This window comes from Pongo abelii, chromosome 1, assembly GCF_028885655.2.
Source record: "Pongo abelii isolate AG06213 chromosome 1, NHGRI_mPonAbe1-v2.0_pri, whole genome shotgun sequence".
Taxonomy (NCBI): Eukaryota; Metazoa; Chordata; class Mammalia; order Primates; family Hominidae; genus Pongo; species Pongo abelii.
The window spans coordinates 186,866,601-186,885,072 of NC_071985.2; the positions used below are offsets into that span (position 1 = coordinate 186,866,601).

The 18,472-nt window shown below is 52.5% G+C and overlaps 1 protein-coding gene and 1 long non-coding RNA gene across 2 annotated transcripts; one reads left to right on the forward strand and one right to left on the reverse strand.

The window, feature by feature from the left end:
- Nucleotides 1-918: 918 nt before the first annotated feature.
- On the forward strand, nt 919-3,921 carry LOC103892691 (uncharacterized). Its single transcript, XR_656907.3, has 3 exons — nt 919-1,134; nt 2,722-3,139; nt 3,449-3,921. It is a non-coding gene; the product is annotated as an uncharacterized LOC103892691 (long non-coding RNA).
- Nucleotides 3,922-4,877: 956 nt separating this feature from the next.
- Nucleotides 4,878-16,888, reverse strand: LOC129050990 (fatty-acid amide hydrolase 1-like). Its single transcript, XM_054535284.1, has 9 exons — nt 16,571-16,888; nt 15,245-15,286; nt 14,456-14,580; nt 14,244-14,368; nt 10,897-10,951; nt 9,784-9,823; nt 9,284-9,392; nt 7,496-7,641; nt 4,878-5,369 (listed from the first exon to the last, which is right to left on the reverse strand). The coding sequence occupies exons 5-9, from the start codon at nt 10,899-10,901 to the stop codon at nt 5,241-5,243; spliced, it is 429 nt and encodes a 142-aa protein (XP_054391259.1). The 5' UTR covers nt 10,902-10,951; nt 14,244-14,368; nt 14,456-14,580; nt 15,245-15,286; nt 16,571-16,888; the 3' UTR covers nt 4,878-5,240.
- Nucleotides 16,889-18,472: the final 1,584 nt, after the last annotated feature.

Sequence of the window (18,472 nt, forward strand, 5' to 3'; positions counted from 1 at the left end):
GCGGGGCTGGAGACTCATCAAGCTGGACAGACGCCCAGCCCACGCCATGGCAGGAACAAGACCCCAGGGGCCACCTCTGCTGGACCTGAGCTGCCCTGCCTGCTGTGCAGCCCCCACTTCCCCCAGTCTGGACTTGGCCAGGCTGGAAGGGCTGAGGGAACAGGGCAGGGCGTATATGGACCTACCTAGGAGGCTTCATGGTGCACAGGTTAAAGAGACTCTGGAGTCAGAACTGGCTTCAAACCTTTATCTGCCATTTCCCAATTCCTGCCTGTCTTAGAATTTCCTTGTTTGCAAAATGACTTAGCAACCTTAGAAAGCTGTTGTGAACAGTAGAGAGATAATCCATTATCATAGTGCTTGGTATTTTGTAGCCTCAAAAATGGCACCTCAGCCTCCTGAGTAGCTGGGACCACAGGCATGAACCACCAAGCCCAGCTAATTTTTAATTTTTTTCATAGAGACAAAGTCTGTTGCTCCTGAGCTCAAAAGTGCCAGGATTACAGGCGTGAGGCACCTCCCCAGCTATCACCATTTCATAGATGAGGAACCTGAGGCTCAGAAGTTGAGGCTTGCCTGGGATCCCACAGCTAGAAGAGAAAGGCTCTGTTTGATTCCCAAGTCTAGAATCTTCTCACCGCCCCAGTGTAGGCCCCATTCCTTCCTCAAAGTTACTGGGAGTTCCCTGAACCTCTTCCCCCAGAAGAGACCTAGGATTTCAGGGGCCCTGAAGCATTCAAGTCAAAGCCCCGGGGCTCTGGCAGTGACTTGCTCGTGCTGATGACAGCTCTCCATCTACCCCTTCTCTCCCTGCCCCTGCTACTTCCTGTACCCCTCTCCCCAAGCAAGGGCTGGACTCAGCTTCTGTGACCTCACCCCAGTACTGTGGTTGCCTAAAGCCTTCCATCTGATCTGTACGGGAGGCCCATATCTGGGCTCACCGGTCCTGCCGTCTTTGTCACAGCCTCTGTCCAGGCCAATGTGTCTCCAGCTCAGCTTACTCCTTCATTCATTTTTTTCAGGAAACATTCAAGGACCTTCTTCCAAGGGCACAATACTGAGCAACATGGACAAGCTCTGGCCCTATGGTAAAGTCAGGTCTGGATCATGGAATTGAATGGGATGTGTTGCCAGGTATCGTGGGACTCATGCCTGTAATCCCAACACTGGGAGGTTGAGGTGGGAGGATTGCTTGAGGCCAGGAGTTCCAGACCAGGCTGGACAACACAGCAAGACCCTTGTCTACAAAAAATTTAAAAAATTAGCAGGGCATGGTGGCATGTGCCTACAGTCCCAGCTACTTGGGAAACAGAGGTGGATCACTTTAGCCCAGGAGGTTGGGGCAGCAGTGAGCTATGATTGCACTACTGCACTCCAGCCTGGGTGACAAGTGAGGCCCTGTCACTAATAATAATAATAATAATAATAAGTGTATTGTGTTGAGGCTAAGGCAGCACAGAGGCTGGGGAGGCCTGGAATCACAGAATGGGTAGAGGGAAGGCAGGAAAAGCATTTCCAGAGGAGGCAACAGCTTGAGCGGGTGGGGAGGAAGCAGGACTTCCTGGGCCCACTGAGGCTGGCTGGTCTCCCGGTTTCTCTCTCAATGCCGAAAGGCTGTGCATCATCCCCTACATAAGCTCCACATCACTTTGTCCCTATCCTCAAGCCCTCCTCCCTTTACTCGTGGTCATGCTGTCCAACCATCGTTCTTACCTCCACCCTGGATGAAGCCGCGGCCTCCTCCCCAGTTTCCTGCCAGGACGGCGGGTCCCTCTGCAAACTATGCCCAGCCCAGCGCTGCCTGAGCCCCAGATCTAACCCCAAACCCCCAGTCTAGGGGCCTCCCTGCCCAGTGCCACAGTCAGCAGTGTGGAGGGCCTGCGTCCTTACACAAATGCCAAGGGAGGGGAACAGGGCCTTGGAGGTCCTGAGACCCCACCTCTCCTCCCCTGCTCGGGGGAGAAGAGGGACTGAGCCGCCTTGGCCCCCGTCCGGCCCTCCGCGCGTCTTGCTGAATCTCGGTGTCTCCCCGACTCTCCTTCGTGTCCCAGACTCTCCAGTCCCTGCCTCTCCGGCTCTCTCCCGGTCTCGGGCTCCGTTTCTCCGTCTCTCTCCCTCCCGAGGCCTCCTCCCCAGCCGGGCGGGGTAGATCGCTCCGTAAATAGGCGGATGGCCCGGGGCGCTGCGGGCGCAGACACTCGTTTTTAGAGCCGGTAATTGACTCCTTTCAGTTGATAATTCATGGCTTGCATATGCGCTTTAATGCGGGCGCCCCGGGAGGCGCGGCCGGCGGGGCGGGAGCGGGGCGCGGGCCTGCGCGGCCGCCCGTCCGTCAGTGTCCGCGGGAGACGTGGGCGCTCCCACCAGAGCTGTCTGCCCAGCGCTCCCGAGGCCGCGCGCAGCGGAAGAGGCTTGCGCTGGGTGGGACGCAAAGGCCGGGGGGGTCCCTGGGCGGCGCAGGGCCTACTGGCTGGTCCTTCGAACTGAATGCGGGCGGGGGCATGCGGGCACCCCTTCCCCATGCAGCCAAAGGGGAAACTGAGGTTCAGAAAGGCGATAGGTCTTAGGCAGAAACGAGATCAGAATTCAAGGCCCCCTTCCCGTAACATCCTAGTCAGGGCCCTTAGCCCCAGCTTTTCTAGAGCCCCTCACCCTGGGAATGCTCCTGTTTCTCAGCTAAATTCCTCCGCTGGAGTGACCCACCCTGTTGCTCTCTCACAGGCACCCGCATGAGGGGCCGGCTCCTCCCCGTGAATTCTGGGCACAGACACCCAGACCTGAGCAGGCCCCTCACCCCACAGCGACTGGGGAGCGGGAGCCCGAGTCCCTCCCACCTGCTCCCTCGGTTTCTGAGGGTCTGTCTCATCCTGCAGCTGGGCAGACGTGATCTTCAGCCCCATGTTACAGACGCTTAGAGAAGCTGGAGACTTGCACAATGTCTCAGAGGAAAGAGAGCCAGAACCTGGACCCGTGTGTACCCCGACCAAACCCTTCATGGTTGAAGGAATAAGAGTGGGAAGGGGAGGAGGTTCCATATGTACCCACACACGGACTTCAAAGAGGCCCCCACAGCAAGACAGCAAATGACATCCACAGTCACAGATCACGGAGTGATTTCAGGTGAAGATGGTGCTGGCAGGTAGTTGTCACCAGTCAGAGGTTAGGGGTCAGCGCTGGAGCTGGCGCTGGAGGTGGGGAGGTTGATGACTCCAAACATCAGCTCAGGCGATACTAGAGAAAGCCCAAGCCGAAAAGAAGTCTGCGCCTAGCATAGGGCTTCCCATTTATTCAGTCCTTCGAGCTGGTATCTGCCACCCCTTTTCCCCAGGCTAATTCCAGCCAAAATAGAATTCTACCTCCTACATCTTAAAATCTGCAAATATTTAACCTAAAGCCAAAGTGCCTGCTAATTCCTGCATCCCTCTATCTCTGTCCCTCCACTCGCTAGTTTCCCCATCAGTGCAATGGAGTTTGAATAAAGGATCTCACTGGAGAAGTCGCAGCGACAGTGGGTCTGAGAGCAGAGGGAAAGGACTGTCTGGGCTTTGTGAAGCTCAATGCTGCCCCCTGGTGCCCAGAATGCCGCGCCAGCAATGGGATGCAGGAAGAAGAGGCAGGAGACACCTGAGGTCTCTCACCTTTTCCAAGCTATTCAGACCTCCCTCGTACAGGGCAGGGAACACAGGGCACCAGCCCTACTAACCCAATCTGAGGGGAAACTCTGAGGCTCCCTCTCCTGCAGAGATCTCAGACTCTGTGGTAGAATTGGTGTGGGGGGACACGTGACGTCTGCAATAGCCCTGTCCATCCTGCACCTGGACACCCCGAGTGGTTCCTTCTATGGGAGGCAGAGGCAGGGCTGCCCCCTCTGCTGTGCAATTCCTGGGGTCTTCATCTGAGTTAAATTCTTTTAAGTCAGGATTTTTCTGCCTGAAATTTCACATTTGTGTTCAGAGGGGGTACTCAAAAAATGTAGCGTGGATGGATGAATTCCATTCCTTTGCATTGTCTTCAGAAGATCTGTGCTATGATGCACGGGGAAAAGTGAGTTCATCAATTTGCATAGTTGGCGGAAGTAGGGCTACAAAGAGGAATGGGATGGGGGAAGGGAGAGATTTGATGGGAGGAGGATCTCAAGAGTTTAGATGAAGGGAAAATAATGGGGGGGGATCAAGAAAGGCTTTCTGGAGGAAGTGGTATTTGACACAGGGTTTGAAGGACACAGAAGACAGCAATGGTGTTCAGGTGGAGGGAACAGTCTGAATAGCGACATGGAGCCAGAAGCATAAGGCGGGCTTATGCTGGTGAGAAGGCTCCAGTTTGAGGGAACGGAAGGAGGCAGTGCTGTGGTGGAACCATGGGAGAGGAGGCTATGGAGGATCCCGGAGACATGCCGATGTCAGACCAAGGAATTGGTGTTTTGTGGCAAAAGCACTGAACTGTGAGCCAGGGGTCTAGGTCCTAACCCAAGCTCCACTCTGACTGGGTTCCACTGTCTCAGCCTTGCTCTCTGGAACCCTCTCCAGACATCAGTGGGAATCATGGCAAGTTCTTAATCAGGACAGTGCCCAGAAATCACAGCTCACAGAATGGTCAAGCTGGTAGGTACCATAGACCTTATCAAATCTAACCCCCTCAATCTGAAACTCAGATGAGAAAACTCAGGTGCAGAGAGATGAAGGGACTTCCCAGCATCACACAGCAAGTCAGAGACAGAGTCAGGACTTGGACCCAGATCTCCAGCCTCTCTGTTTGGGGCTCTTTCCCCACTGCAATCTGGGGTAGCATCAGGGAGACTGAATTGGAGGAAAGCAACTAGAGGCAGAAGACCACCAGGAGATTACAGCCTCACCCAGACCAGAGATCATGAGGCCGAGGCCAGTCAGAAAATGTTTATTGAGCTCCTCACCCTGCTCCCCACCGTGGGCCCATCTGAGGAATATTGAGCACCCACACAGAGGGACCAACAAAGAAAAGGAACCTGGTGGGGTTCCAGAAGGAGACATAAGGTGGACATCGTATTCATGAGAAGGAAGGAGCACACTTGAGTGAGGATCTACAGGAGTAACACCAAGAAAATGTTTTAGAAACAGGGTTTCGCTATGTTGCCCAGGTTGGTCTCAAACTCGTGGCCACTAGTGATCTGCCAGCCTCTGCCTCCTGAACTGCTGGGATTACAGGTATGAGCCACCACAACCAGCCCCATGTTTCGTGAGCTGTTACTCCATTCCAGGAGCCTGTCATTTGGGCCCCCTCTGATTCTTGACCAAGGTGTCCACCTCCTTCATGAACCGGAGACACAGCTCCTCTTCCCATGGCAAAGCAAAGCACTGCACAGTCACCGGAAGTCTGACGGATCCTGTTATCGCCTGCCAGGAGAGAAGGTTGGGAACTCAGAGCCTCCTTCCTGCTCACAGGCCCCTTGCCTGGCTCTGTTCATCACCCATGCTATTCTGGGCCTCTGTACCAAGGGTTGGTCTAGGTGATGCTTTAGTCCAAACATCCCTTTCCCAATCTATATTAAGGTAAAAATGACCTAGATCTCAGAATTCCAGGCTTCCTCAGCTCTCAGTGAATCCTGAAAAGACTGTTGTGATTTTATTGGCCATAGTTCTTCAGGGTTAACATGTAAAACTTGCTCCGTGTGCAGAATGCTGATTATAATGATGAAAGAGAAAGCCGAGCATCCACTCAATGTTCAAGCAAGAGAAAGAAGAGTATGCTAATCCCTGATCCAGAGCCTGGTTACCCTTCCACAGTGAAAGTATTGCCTTGGCCCAAAACAGGCCCAGGAACATGGGGGCTAAGCCTGAGTCCCTGCCATGAAATCCAAACATCCTTGTAGGAATTCAAACCTGTTTTCATTGCTTTATGATGATATCATTTGAGGCTTTATTTGCCTTTGTCTCTGGAGTCAGATCACCTGCTTCAAGTCCTAGCTCCTCCACTTCAATTGGCTGTGTGGCTTTGGCCCGGTCCCTTAATCTGTCTGTGCCTCCATTTTCCTCATTTAAAAAACCTCACAGGAGAGTTATTGAATTTAATGATTTAATATTTATACAAGGCACTTTTAAACAGCTCCCGGAACAGAGTAAGTGCTCAAGACACATGAGATAGTGTCATTATTGTTATTTTCTCTGAATTCAGGTCAGCAGTTCCACTGGGTAACTCTAGCACTAAAACCAATTTCCAGAAAAAGTAAGTTACTTAATGTCTGACTCGGATACGTGCATATGTTTCGGAGTTGGCCTCTTTCTCTTCCTCTCTCTCCTTCTCTCTCTCACCAAAGTCAGGTGTGTTATTTTAGACCCTGCAGTTAAATATTTGGTAATATTTTCTTTTCTGAAACCACTCTGACTTACTAATCATAGTATTTATTGAACACTTCCTACACGCAAGACCTTATACAAATTGCTTCATTCTCTTTTTCAAATTAATTAACCTTTAGCACAACCCTACAACGTAGATGTTTTTATTCCCATTTTCCTGGTGAAGAAACAGAGGTCCCAAGAGAGGTCATATCCAGAGCAGATACACAGTAAGCTCATAACCAGCGGCTTTTGCCCTGCTCTGCCCTCCCTGCCTCTGAGATTGTTTTTACCTACAGCAATGCAAAGAAGGCCAAGCGCAATGGCTCACACCTGTAATCCCAGCACATTGGGAGGCCAAGGCAGGCGGATCACTTGAGGCCAGGAGTTTGAGACCAGCCTGACCAACATGGTGAAACACTGTCTCTACTAAAATTACAAAAATTAGCCGAGCGTGGTGGTGCATGCCTGTAGTCCCAGCTACTTGGGAGGCTGAGAGGCAGGAGGATGGCTCAAACTCAGGGTGTGGAGGTTGCAGTGAGCTGAGATCGCACCACTGCACATCAGCCTGGGCAAAAGAGTGAGATTCCATCTCAAAAAAAAAAAAAAATTAGCCGGGCGTGGTGGCAGGTGCCTGTAATCCCAGCTACTTGGGAGGCTGAGGCAGGAGAATCACTTGAACCCAGGAAGCAGAGGTTGCAGTGAGCCGAGATCGTGCCACTGCACTCCAGCCTGGGCGATAGAGCAAGACTCTGTCTCAAAAAAGAAGGAGAAGGAGAAGGAAAAGGAGGACGAAGGAGAAGGAGGAGAAGGGGGGGAGAAGGAGGAGGAGGAGGGGGAGAAGGAGGAGGAGGAGGGGGAGAAGGAGGAGGAGGAGGAAGAGAAGGAGGAGGAGGAGAAGGAGGAAGGGGAAGAGGGGGAGAGGGAGGAAGAGGAGGAAAAAGAAATTTAAAGAAAACCACTGGTTTTGCAAAGTTTTCTCCCTTGACATGGATGGGGCTGACAAGAAGGTCAAATGATGTGTCCTCAGGGTTGGGGTGAAACTAGCATAAGTGCCAAAGGGTGAACACCAGGAATGACCAGCCCCGCCCTACTCTCTCCACCACCACCCGTCAGGGGCCCCAACCCGGATAGAGCCAGCCCTGGTTTGTCCCCGCTGCGGGAGAGGCTCGGAGAAGGAAACTGACCTCCGAGAAATTTTTATCAGAACTATCTCCGTAGCACCCCTTGCAGAAGGCCAGTTCCTCCTCGCCCTGTAGTGTCACGATAGTGACAGGCACCACGCCCGCGGGAAAGTCCAGGAGGTTGTACAGGGTCACGTAAGACTGGCTTTCTGCAGGAAGATCCAGATAAGCCCAGGAAATCGTCAGCGCAGACTCAGGTGGGGAAGAATGTGGGTGGGCGCCCCCTCCCGGTCCTTCTGGGAACTTCAGCGCTCTGGGCTCGGACTAGCCAGTTTGTGTCAGGAGTGCCTCATGCTCTCCCCAGGGTGGAGGGAAGGACGGAATCTGCATTGCAGACGCCTTACTCAGTGCCAGGCACTGTGCTGGCCTCATCATATTGCTGATCCCTTGAATCCTCTCCACTCTGTGAGGTGTGGATTACTATTGACTGTGTACAAGTGAGGAAATCGAGGTGGCAGAGTTAGGGGCTTTTCCAAGGCTACACAGCTAGTGGATGGCGGAGGATTCAGCCCATGCCCTCCTGTGCAGCGGCCTTCAAGATAGTAGGGGTGCACAGCGCCACCTGGAGTTGAAAGGACAGCTTTTCTGCAGCAGCCACATGTGTGCAGGGAGAGTCAGGCGTGGGATGCGCCTTTGGCTGGCCACAGTCGGGGGACCCAGGAGGACATGTTCTTAAGGTCAGGGGAGAGGAGTCCAGACTCGGGTTTGGAACTGAGTTTTATCCTGCCTTGGGCAGCACCTTTGAGACCAGCACCTGTGCATGGGACCCAGGGATGGCCCAGATATTACCCTGTCCTGAGCCCATGTTTTGGTCAGGCTGGGCTGAAGACCCCTTTTGAAGTAGGGCAGCAGAGGGCATGTTAACAGTAAATGGATGGGCCGGGCACAGTGGCTCACGCCTGTAATGCCAGGACTTTGGGAGGCTGAGGTGGGTGGATCACCTGAGGTTAGGAGTTCGAGACCAGCCTAGCCAACATGGCGCAACCCCGTCTCTACTAAAAATACAAAGATTAGCTGGGCGTGGTGGCACACACCTGTAATTCCAGCTACTTGGGAGGCTGAGGCAGGAGAATTGCTTGAAATCAGAAGGCAGAGGAGGTTGCAGTGAGCTGAGATCATGCCACTGTGCTCCAGCCTGGGTGACAGAGCAAGACTCTGTCTCAAAAAAAAAAAAAACTAGTAAATGGATGTGCTAGGTGGAAGAAGCCAAACACAAAAGCTTCATACCCTTTGATTCCATTTGTATGAAATTCTAGAAAAGGCAAAACTATGGTGACAGAAAGCAGATCAGTGGTTGCTGGGGTTAGGGATAGAGTGAACTGCAGAGACATGAGGGAAATTTGGGAGTGATGGAACATATATCTATAAAATCTAAAAATATATTCTGTTCTGTATTTCTGATTATAGTAGTGGTTATACAACTGTATACATTTGTCAAAATTCATCAAATTATACTTAAAATCGGTGAATTTTATTGCGTGTAAATTATACTTCCATAAAGTTCATTTTTAAAGTGAATGGAAATTGCTAACAGGTACAAGCTTTCCTTTCAGGGTGACAGAAATGTTCAGATATTAGATAATGGTGGTGGTTGCACAACATTTTGAAATTCTAAAAACCACTCAATTGTACACTTTAAAATGGTGAATTTGTGTTATGACTTTTATCTCAATTTAAGAAATATTTTTAAAAAGTGAATGGAGACAGAGGGCAAGATCACAGAAGCTGGGGCAGGACTCGGGAGTCCTGGACTCCCAATCTCAACGCCACCAAGACCCAATGTGCTCTCACCTGATGCTAGGGAGGAAGAGCCTATACAGAAGGCAGAGCCCAGAACTGGCACCAGCAGCACATCCAGGTCCAGGGACCTCCACTTGGCTATGAACTCTTGCTGATATTCCTGCAGGGACAGTGAGGGATGGTAGGGGTAGGACCGGCAGGGGTTACTGTTTGCCAGACAAGGTCAGATGCTGCCAGGCAGCACTGAGTTGCACACCAGGAGGAAGTCTCAGGCTATAAGCTTCGGCCTGAGATACCTGTGGAGGTTCAGGATCTTCCAAGGGACAGAGGTGAAGGGATGGGAAGCTGAATTTCAGGTCACAAGGATTTGGGGACAATGCTCTAGGGAGATGGACTAGAATAACTTCTGAGGTCACCAAGCGCCCCCCAACCCAGGTCCAGCTGGGCCTCCTCTGCAGGCCAGGCCATAACTCTGACCACTCAGGGCACTACCCAGGTGTCTGCAGCCCCAGCTCCAGCAGCCCCTCAAGGTCTTCCCAGGCATGCATCACCTCCACTGCTGTGTGCTGCTCCCACAGTTTCTTGGGTGTCCTGAAAGAATGAGGAAGACTCTGACAAGTTCAAAGGTCAGCATGGGAGGGAACCCTTTTGTACAAATGGGACATGACACCCAAGGCCTCAGTGCACGCTGCAAATCAGCTGATGGGCTGGGAGTGACCCCGTGTCTTGTCCCCTGGCCAAGACATCTTGCCTGCTCAAGGTCCCCAAGAGCACACATCCTCTGGTCAATCTACCCCCCATTCCACCAGTCACAGGAACTCATGGGCTGCCTCAAAGGCCACAGGCTCCTTACCCTAATCTGTGAGGCACCCAGTTAGCCCTCAGGCCACTCCAGCCCAATTCTGCCCAGCATCTCAACACCAACCCCACCAGGCCAAGCCCAACAGCAAACCCAAGCCCATACCAGCCTCTCCCAACCTCATCTCTAACCCTAACTCTAGCCCCACCCCAACTCCAGGCTCAGTCCCAACCCTCTTCCAAATCTATCTTCGCCCCACCAACCCCAACCCAAACCAACTCCAACCCCAGCCTCAGTCTTAAGCCCATCCCCAAATAAAACCTAATCTCAACTTCAGTCCCAAATTTTACCTCAACCTAGCCTTAATTCAGATTTTTTTTCCGTTGAGACAGAGTCTGTCTCTATCACCCAGGCTAGAGTGCAGTGGCACCATCTTGGCCCACTGCAACCTCCACCTCCTGGGTTCAAGTGGTTCTCGTGCCTCAGCCTCCCGAGTAGCTGGGATAAAGACACGTGCCACCACACCTGCTGATTTTTGTATTTTTAGCAGGGACGGGGTTTCATCATGTTGTCCTAGCTGGTCTTGAACCCCTGGCCTCAAGTGATCCTCCCCGCTCAGCCTCCCAAAGGGCTGGGGTTACAAGCGTGAGCCATCACACCCGGCCTTAATTCAGATCTTAACTCCAAATCAAGTCCCGACACCAGTCAAAAGTCTCAATCTAACGATAATGTCAGGCATGATCCTAAAACCCTAATTAGAGTCCAAAATCTAAATAGTTACCCACTAAGTGGGTATGCCCCTCCTCTATTCCCACCATCCCATGGACAACCATTGTGAGCAGGAGCTGTCCCTAGGGAGACTCACCCCATTCCACGAATCTCTTCAAGATGCTGGCTAGTTCGGGGATCTTAGAGGGGGGCTGAGAGAGGGAGTTCAACTTCAGAACCGACAGGAAAACAGCCAGCCTGCCCAGGAGGGGGTCCAAGAAGGGTAGCATTGCTTAACACACTGACATGGAACCCTCCGATCCTCAACAAGCCTACACCGCTTCACCAAGCCCTGAGCCTCTCCGAGCTCACACTGGCCCTGTAGCCCTCCAAATGCCCTTCCCCCTTTCTGAGCCTCCTCTCTGAAACCCCCTCCCCTCTCTGTGAGCACCCTACCCTTTTAGCCCCATCCCCTTCTTTCATTATTTTTTTAATTAATTTTTTTTTTTTGAGACAGAGTCTTACTTGTCACCCAAGCTGAAGTGCAGTGCATGATCTCAGCTCACTGCAGCCTTGATCTTCTGGGCTCAAGCAATCCTCCCACCTCAGCCTCCTGAGTAGCTGGGACCACAGGCATGCACCACCATGCCCGCTAGTTTTGTTTTGTTTTGTTTTTTCCATTCTTTTTAGAGAATGGAGTCTCACTATGTTGCCCAGGCTGGTCTCAAACTCCTGGGCTCAAGTGATCTTCCTACCTTGGCCTCCCAAAGTGCTGGGATTACATACATGAGCCACCATGCACCCAGCCCTTCATTCTTCTTTCCCATTTTGAACCCCTCTCTGAGCTACCAGCATTCTCTGGGCCTCATCCTCCTCTCTGATCCCACTTCCACTTCTTCTGTGAGCTCCCTCTGCTTTCTGAGCCCCTCCTACTCCCTGTGCCCCCTGCCCTTCCAAAGCCCTCCCTGACCAGGGCCTGCATTTACTGTGTACTTCGGGATCCAGGTCAAGAAACATTTGACAGGGACTGGCAGGCAGAGCTGGTTGACCATGCCCTTTATGCTGGGATCCACAATGTCCCCCTCTCTGAGGAACCAGTCGCAGATGGGTAAGTCACAGCCCTTAGCCAATGTGTGACCTGCCCCCACAGCCACCCAACTTCCACTCCGTAGACCAGAAGGAGGCCAAACCCAAAGATGCACTTCTGCTCTCAGCCCCACCCCCAGAACAGGTGCATCCTAAAGACAGGCCCAGTGTGTGGCTTGCAGCATAAGGTCACACTGTTAGCCAGAGGCATCCCAGCCCAGGCCCCCAGTTTCCCTCCTGGGACTCAGGTTGGCTCCAGCCCACTCCCCTACCTCGTTTCCACTATGCCCCACCCCAGCAGATAATGTACATCTTCTCTAGAAGAGTGGCCCCTCCATCAGTAAACATTCCCCCCATGTACAAGTCTTTGATGGCGTACTCTGCCTGGGGGATGGAGAAGGGGATAACCTGGGGAGGCAGAGGCAGAGTCAGGGTCTGGAGCTTCCCCAACCCTGCCTGGTTCTCTGTCTCTGCATCCCCCAAGATTTCAAGAGGGATGCCACATCATCTCGTGCATCTCCATCCACCTCAGCGCCTGAGCATGGTATGGGAGGCCTGTGTCACTGGTTGGTCTCCTGCCACCCCACTCCCTCACCCTCACACACAGATGCGACAGAACAGAACGAGAGCAGCCCTCATTTCCTTCATGCTTCACTGTGATCCAGCCAGCATGCCAAGTGCTTTATCTATGGAACCACATTTAATCTTCACAGCCACCCCATTGGGTAGAAAACAAGCCCAGGGAGGTTAAAAGGCTAGCCCAAGATCACATGGTAGAATCTCAAAGGGGAAGTGAGGCCAGGACAAGCCACTGGGGGCAGGGGAGGTGGGGGTAGGGCTAGGGTGGGGATTTTGGAGACAGAAAGCTCCTTACGGCCACTTGATGGAGGCAACAGAGACCCAAGCTAAAGGGATTATAGGAGTGAGTCCCTGAATCTCCACCACTGAAGGAGGAAGCACAAAAGCTTGATGCCTTCCTTATAGGGTAGGGTTCACCCTGTCCCCACCTCCACTCCATCAGTCTTCTCCAGGAAGCATAGGGGGAACACAATTATCTCAGCACCTCAAACTCAGATGTAGCCACCTTTGTCTCCAAGGATGGCCCCACCCAGCATCCTCGCACTGGCCCAGCCTCTCTCTCACCCAGGACCAGGTGAGACTACCTGGTGTCATGCATCCTGGAGCAGCCAGAAGGTGAGCTGCACAGCCCTGGCCATGCTAGGGGATGGCTGGATGTAACCATCTGATTCATGTAGCCAATTCGAAGGGGCCAGTTACTGGTGTAAACCTAGGGGCACAAGGGGCTGGATGGAGCTCGGAGGAGAGATTGTGCTGGGGACAAGGTGGCCCCACTCTATCCAAGAGCCAGACTTTAAGGGCAGGGCCTTGGTCTACAGCTGTCCTCACAAAGGGGGGAATCCACGTGGACACCCCAAGACCCCCTGGGAGCCTCCCTATATACTCTCCAGGCTCTAGGTGCTCTGGGGAAACCCCTAGAAGAAGGAGAAATGGATGAGATGGGTGGTTGGGCAGATGGGGTGGATAGGAGATAGATGGTAGACAGACTCCTGGGTGGGTGGGTGGATGTATGTATGAGATGGTGGGTAGTTGGGTGGGCAGAGGGTTGAATGCATATGTGGGTGAGTGGGTGAATGGACGGTTGGAGTTGAGTGGGTTGGCAGGTGAGTAAGTCATGCATAGACACAAATATCTTTAAGCTAGAGAAATGTTAGGAAAAGATGAGGATGGAGATCTATAGGGGCAAATACCCAGACCAGGGTCGGGGGTGGAGGGCCCCTAGTCCTGGGAAGTGGGGTGCTGCCAGAAAAGCAGCTGCCCCTCACCCGTCACACAGCACATGTTTGTAGGGGCAAATCATGGATGATATACAATGATCTCAGGTTGATAATGCTAGGAGGGGTGTAGGGAATCCGAGGAACAGACATTGCCGGGAGGTAGACAGAAACTGCCCTATGGAGAGGGTTCTGCAGTTAGATAGGGCTGGGTTCAAAGCCAGCTCTGCCAGTTACTAACTACATGATCTTAGGCAAGTCATTTCACTTCCCCTCAGTCTCCCCAGCTGTAAATGGGAGGAGCACTGCTCACTCTATAGAGTGTGAGGATGAGACACACAGAGCCTGGCACACAGCTGGTACAAGAAAATGTTGTTGAATGAATTAACGAATAAATGAAGGCTGCTGTAGACAGAAGGGTGTGGAGTGATCTCCCAGCCTAACCTCTTTATTGTACTGATGGGGAGGCTAAGGCTGAGAGAAGAGATGTGACTTGGCCAGGGTTACCTAGAGGGTTAAAAACCCAGCTTAACTGGATGCCACACCCTCTGAACCACACTTGCTGAGTATTCTGCCTGCATGGGTTGGGTATATGGCACTGGAGGCCCTCTTTGGGGGCACTTACAAGCTATGGCTCCAGATAGCCAAGAGGCCAAAGCAGCTGGCCTCCAGCAGGGGAAGGAAACAAACTGGACTGAGCATGTGGGCTTCTCACTCACTGCAGCCTGGGGTGGGAAAGGGGGTCTTCACCTGGGAAGGTAACATGGCAGACAGGTCAGGGAGGAATGATGGTGGGGGGCAAGGAAACCCCCAGGTCTGCTCTCCCACCTGGCTTACCTCCTCCCTAAAGGGCATCTGGAGCACAGTGGGGTCCAGTCGGTACATGTCTTTACTCAGCAGGGCTTGCAGGCACAGCGCCAGGCTCTCCACATCCCGGGCCATGGGGCCAGCCACCGTGGTCACTGCACAAAGAGGAGGGGAGAGAGACAGGCACCTCTCATTTTGTTTGTTTGTTGTGTTTTATTTTTTGTTTGCTTGTTTTTGAGACGAAGTTTTTCTCTGTCACCCAGGCTGGAGTGCAGTGGCACAATCCCTGCTCACTACAACCTCCACCTCCTGGGTTCAAGTGATTCTCCTGCCTGAGCCTCCCCAGTAGCTGGGATTACAGGTGCGCACCACCACACCTGGCTAATTTTTGTATTTTTAGTAGAGACGAGGTTTCACCATGTTGGCCAGGCTGGTCTCGAATTCCTGACCTCAAGTGATCTGCCCACCTCAGCCTCCCAAAGTGCTGGGATTACAGGCATGAGCCACCGTGCCCAGCAAGCACCTCTCATTTGTTGTGCCCTGGGGATCCCAACTGCCTGGCCTCAGAGAGTGGGTTCCAAGGTCATGGTCAGGGCGAAGGAAGAGATTAAAGCTGGATAGCAGGACAGAAGCCCTTCTCAGAGGGCCAAGAGTCACTGGACAAGGGGAGGCCAGGTGGGAACCATGCAGTCCGCCCTCTCAGTCATCATCTGTGGGGCTGATCTGTCTGGAGATATGAGCTGAGCGAAATGTCCTTGGGAGAAAGACTGGCAGGTTCATCTTTAAATGGGGTGGCCACAGGCACAGACCAGGACTTACCCAATTTTTTTCCCCTTTATGGCAGAGGCAATTCCAGTGTAGCTGCAAAACATTCTGACCCAGAGCCCAGCTCAGCATGTGAAGGGAGAGGCCTGGGTGCCAGGAGGCTTGAGCATCCAGGCAATGTGCTCCCCCAGGGCGCAGCCCACAAAAATGGGAGCTGCTTCAACCTTCCCTGACTCTCTGCTGCCCACAGCATAAAGTCTGATCTCTTTGACTGCTTTTCAAGACTCTAACTCTCCACGGCTTCCCCTTCTAGCCCTTCCACACGTGCATATTGCTGCAGGCAAAGTCAGCCGCTTACAAACAATCTTACAGCCTTCTAGACGCCACATCATGTTGGCATGTCTGGCCCTCAAAACCACGTTCAAATGCTGCCTCCTCCAGGAATCCTTCCCTTCCCTTGCCCTGCCTCTGAAAGTCAAGAGTATAAGCTTTTAATAAATCTCTGTTGAAGAAAATGTCAGCTTCCTCTTGTGCATTCCCACAAGCTTTGACCCTCTCTTAGAGACCTGATCACTTTCTGACTAACTCATTTGTGTGTCTAAGAGCACAGCAGGGGCAGGGGCTGGGTCCAAGAGTGGTCTATGTCCCCAGAATAGGGGCCATGGTGTGGGTACACAGAAAGGGGTTGAGAGATGGGTGGATGCATGCATGCATACACGATGAACGGATGGATGGATGGATGGATGGATGGATGGATGGATGGATGGATGGATGGATGGAGAGATACAAATGTGGATTGATGGATGGATACACAAATGGATGGATGGAAAGATGGATGGATAAATAAATGGTTGGAAGGAAGAGTATGTGTAAGTTTTTCAAGGGCTGAGATATTTGTCTCTTTTGTTCACTGAAGTAACCCAAGTAGCTAGTACCCAAGGAGCTGTTATGTCTGACACAGTAAATAGTCAATAAAAATCTTTTAAATAAATAGTGGATGAATGGTAAAATTGATTGATGGATAGAAACTGAGATGATGACCACGTGGGTGATTGAATGGATGAAGGACAGATAGGCAGATAAATGGACAGATTGATGAGTGAGTAAGAGAAGGGGTATGTGGATGGATAGCTGTATAGATTAATGAATTAATGAGCTGATGAGTTAATGAGTGGAAGGTCTATTCTACTGCCACCTGGACAAAACATGGTACGTTTAGCATGGCTACTGCAGGAGTTATTTGAAGCCCTCCTACCCACTTCCCCTACTACTGAGCTAGGTAGATGAAAGTTGATGGGAGGAGCAGACACCTCTACTTCCCCACCCCCTAGTTCCCTTAGGCAGGTCCAAGCCCACCCCACCACCACCATCAATGAGTACCTGAGGCGGGAACCTGTGATCCAGAGACCATAAACACCACAGAAGCTGGCTGGTATGCAGATGCTGTCACCTGTGTCAGTACCCATGCCTAGGATGGACCCCCTTTCTGCCAGCAGAGCTCCCTCACCCCCTGAGGATCCCCCACGTGTCTTCTTTAAGTTCAGTAGTTCAACATCTGGCCATAGATGGAGTTGCCGCATTCAAAGCTAAGGGAAGCAGAAGAAAATGAGCTGAGGGTGAAAGCCTCACTGGGCAGACCCCTCCCCATATGGGGGCCAACCACCCTCCAGAGTCAACCCCAGGGCTTCCTGGGCTCCATGAGCTCCTCCCTAAAGCTGAGGCTTCCTGGGCTCCCTTCCAGCTGGAGTGAGGGGCTGCTCCTGCAAGAAAGACCAAGATCAGACACCAGCCATGACTCCTAATATCAGGACCAAAGAGCCCACAGCTCTGCCATCAGAACTGAGAACATGTTCCTCACAAAACACAGATGCACCACAGGCTGAGTAGGGAAGGGAGAGAATAAGCAATGGGGAGAAAAATCAAAGAGAGAAGCCTGGGGAGAAATAGAACAATTTGAGAGAGAAACTGGGATAGAAACAGAGTGTAGCTTTACAGAACCTTGGAGCCCGAAGGGCCCTTACAGATTGTGGAGTCCATCCACATGTTCTATGATAAAGAAACTCAGCCCCAGGGACAGAAAGGGCTGGCCCAAGAACCCTGGTCTTTGAAGTCTGCATGACTAGCCCCCTCCTCACCCTCTGCCCTGAATCTGGACTTTAAAGAGCTGTTTCAGCCCTGGGCTCAGCCCAGCCCCAGACCCCAGCTAGCCCACTTCAGAGACCTGAGCAGCGTCTGCGGGATGTTGGTCTTAACAAAGGGGATGGCTCCTTGGGCCTTAAGCACTTTCATAATGACCCCGTCCTTATGAAGTCCAGGCTTCTCCAGGAACTAGGCCAGGCAGCATGTACAGTCATGGCCCTGCAGGGAAGGAACATTACCTCCAGCCATGGGGGTCAGGGTGGAACCAGCCAGCTGGCTCATTTTCAGCCCCATTCCACCCCGACTCACACACACTCTCACATCCTTGGGGACACAAGCGCAGCACTTCACGGATGGCAAAAGAGTGTTGTGGCTGAGAATTTGGGGTTTGGAGCCCAAATTCTGGGTTTAACTCTCAGTTTGCCGTTTTGTAGCTGTGCAGTTTTAAATGACTCACCCAGTGTCACACACTGAGCCCCCCAGTGTCACACACCAAGCTCCAGGCTGGTGGCACAAGCATGCATATGCACATTCGTGTGCATGTACACCCCAGGCTCACCATGCTGTCATAGGTGTCCTTGAGGCTCATGAGGACCCCATAGAGAAGGCCTCTCTCACTCTTCTTAAGCTTCTTTAATGCCTGCAGTTCCTCCTCACATTCCCCCAGGAAATCCATTAGGCAGTTCACCTCCTGGTGCACCTTCAGTGCCTGAACAACAGTGAAGACAGCAGACAACAGCCCCAGGTGAGGCCAGGGCCAAAGCAGGGCACTCGGTTGCCCCAGCCCCTCCTGCCACCCTGAGGTAACTGTGGCATGTGCCACCTCCCAAGTCAGTGGCAGAGTTACACCTGCCCCTCAGCTCCTCTGAGTAAAACAATGACAAGTGACATCCCCCACTCCAGCCCAGAGCCCCCGGCTTGGATCCTGTGCCCGGGCCACCACCTGCTTTAAGTAGCTACAGAGGATGCTCTCCAGATTCAGCTCTTCAGTCCGAAGCTGCTGGGCCAGCTCTGCCAGGGGCAGCTCCAGGATTGGCTTGGGATCCAGATCTGGCTCCTGCAGAGATGAGATGGAGTAGGCAGATATCAAAGATGGACCCGCTAAGGCCCACTCCCACACATTCCACATCACACCCCATACTC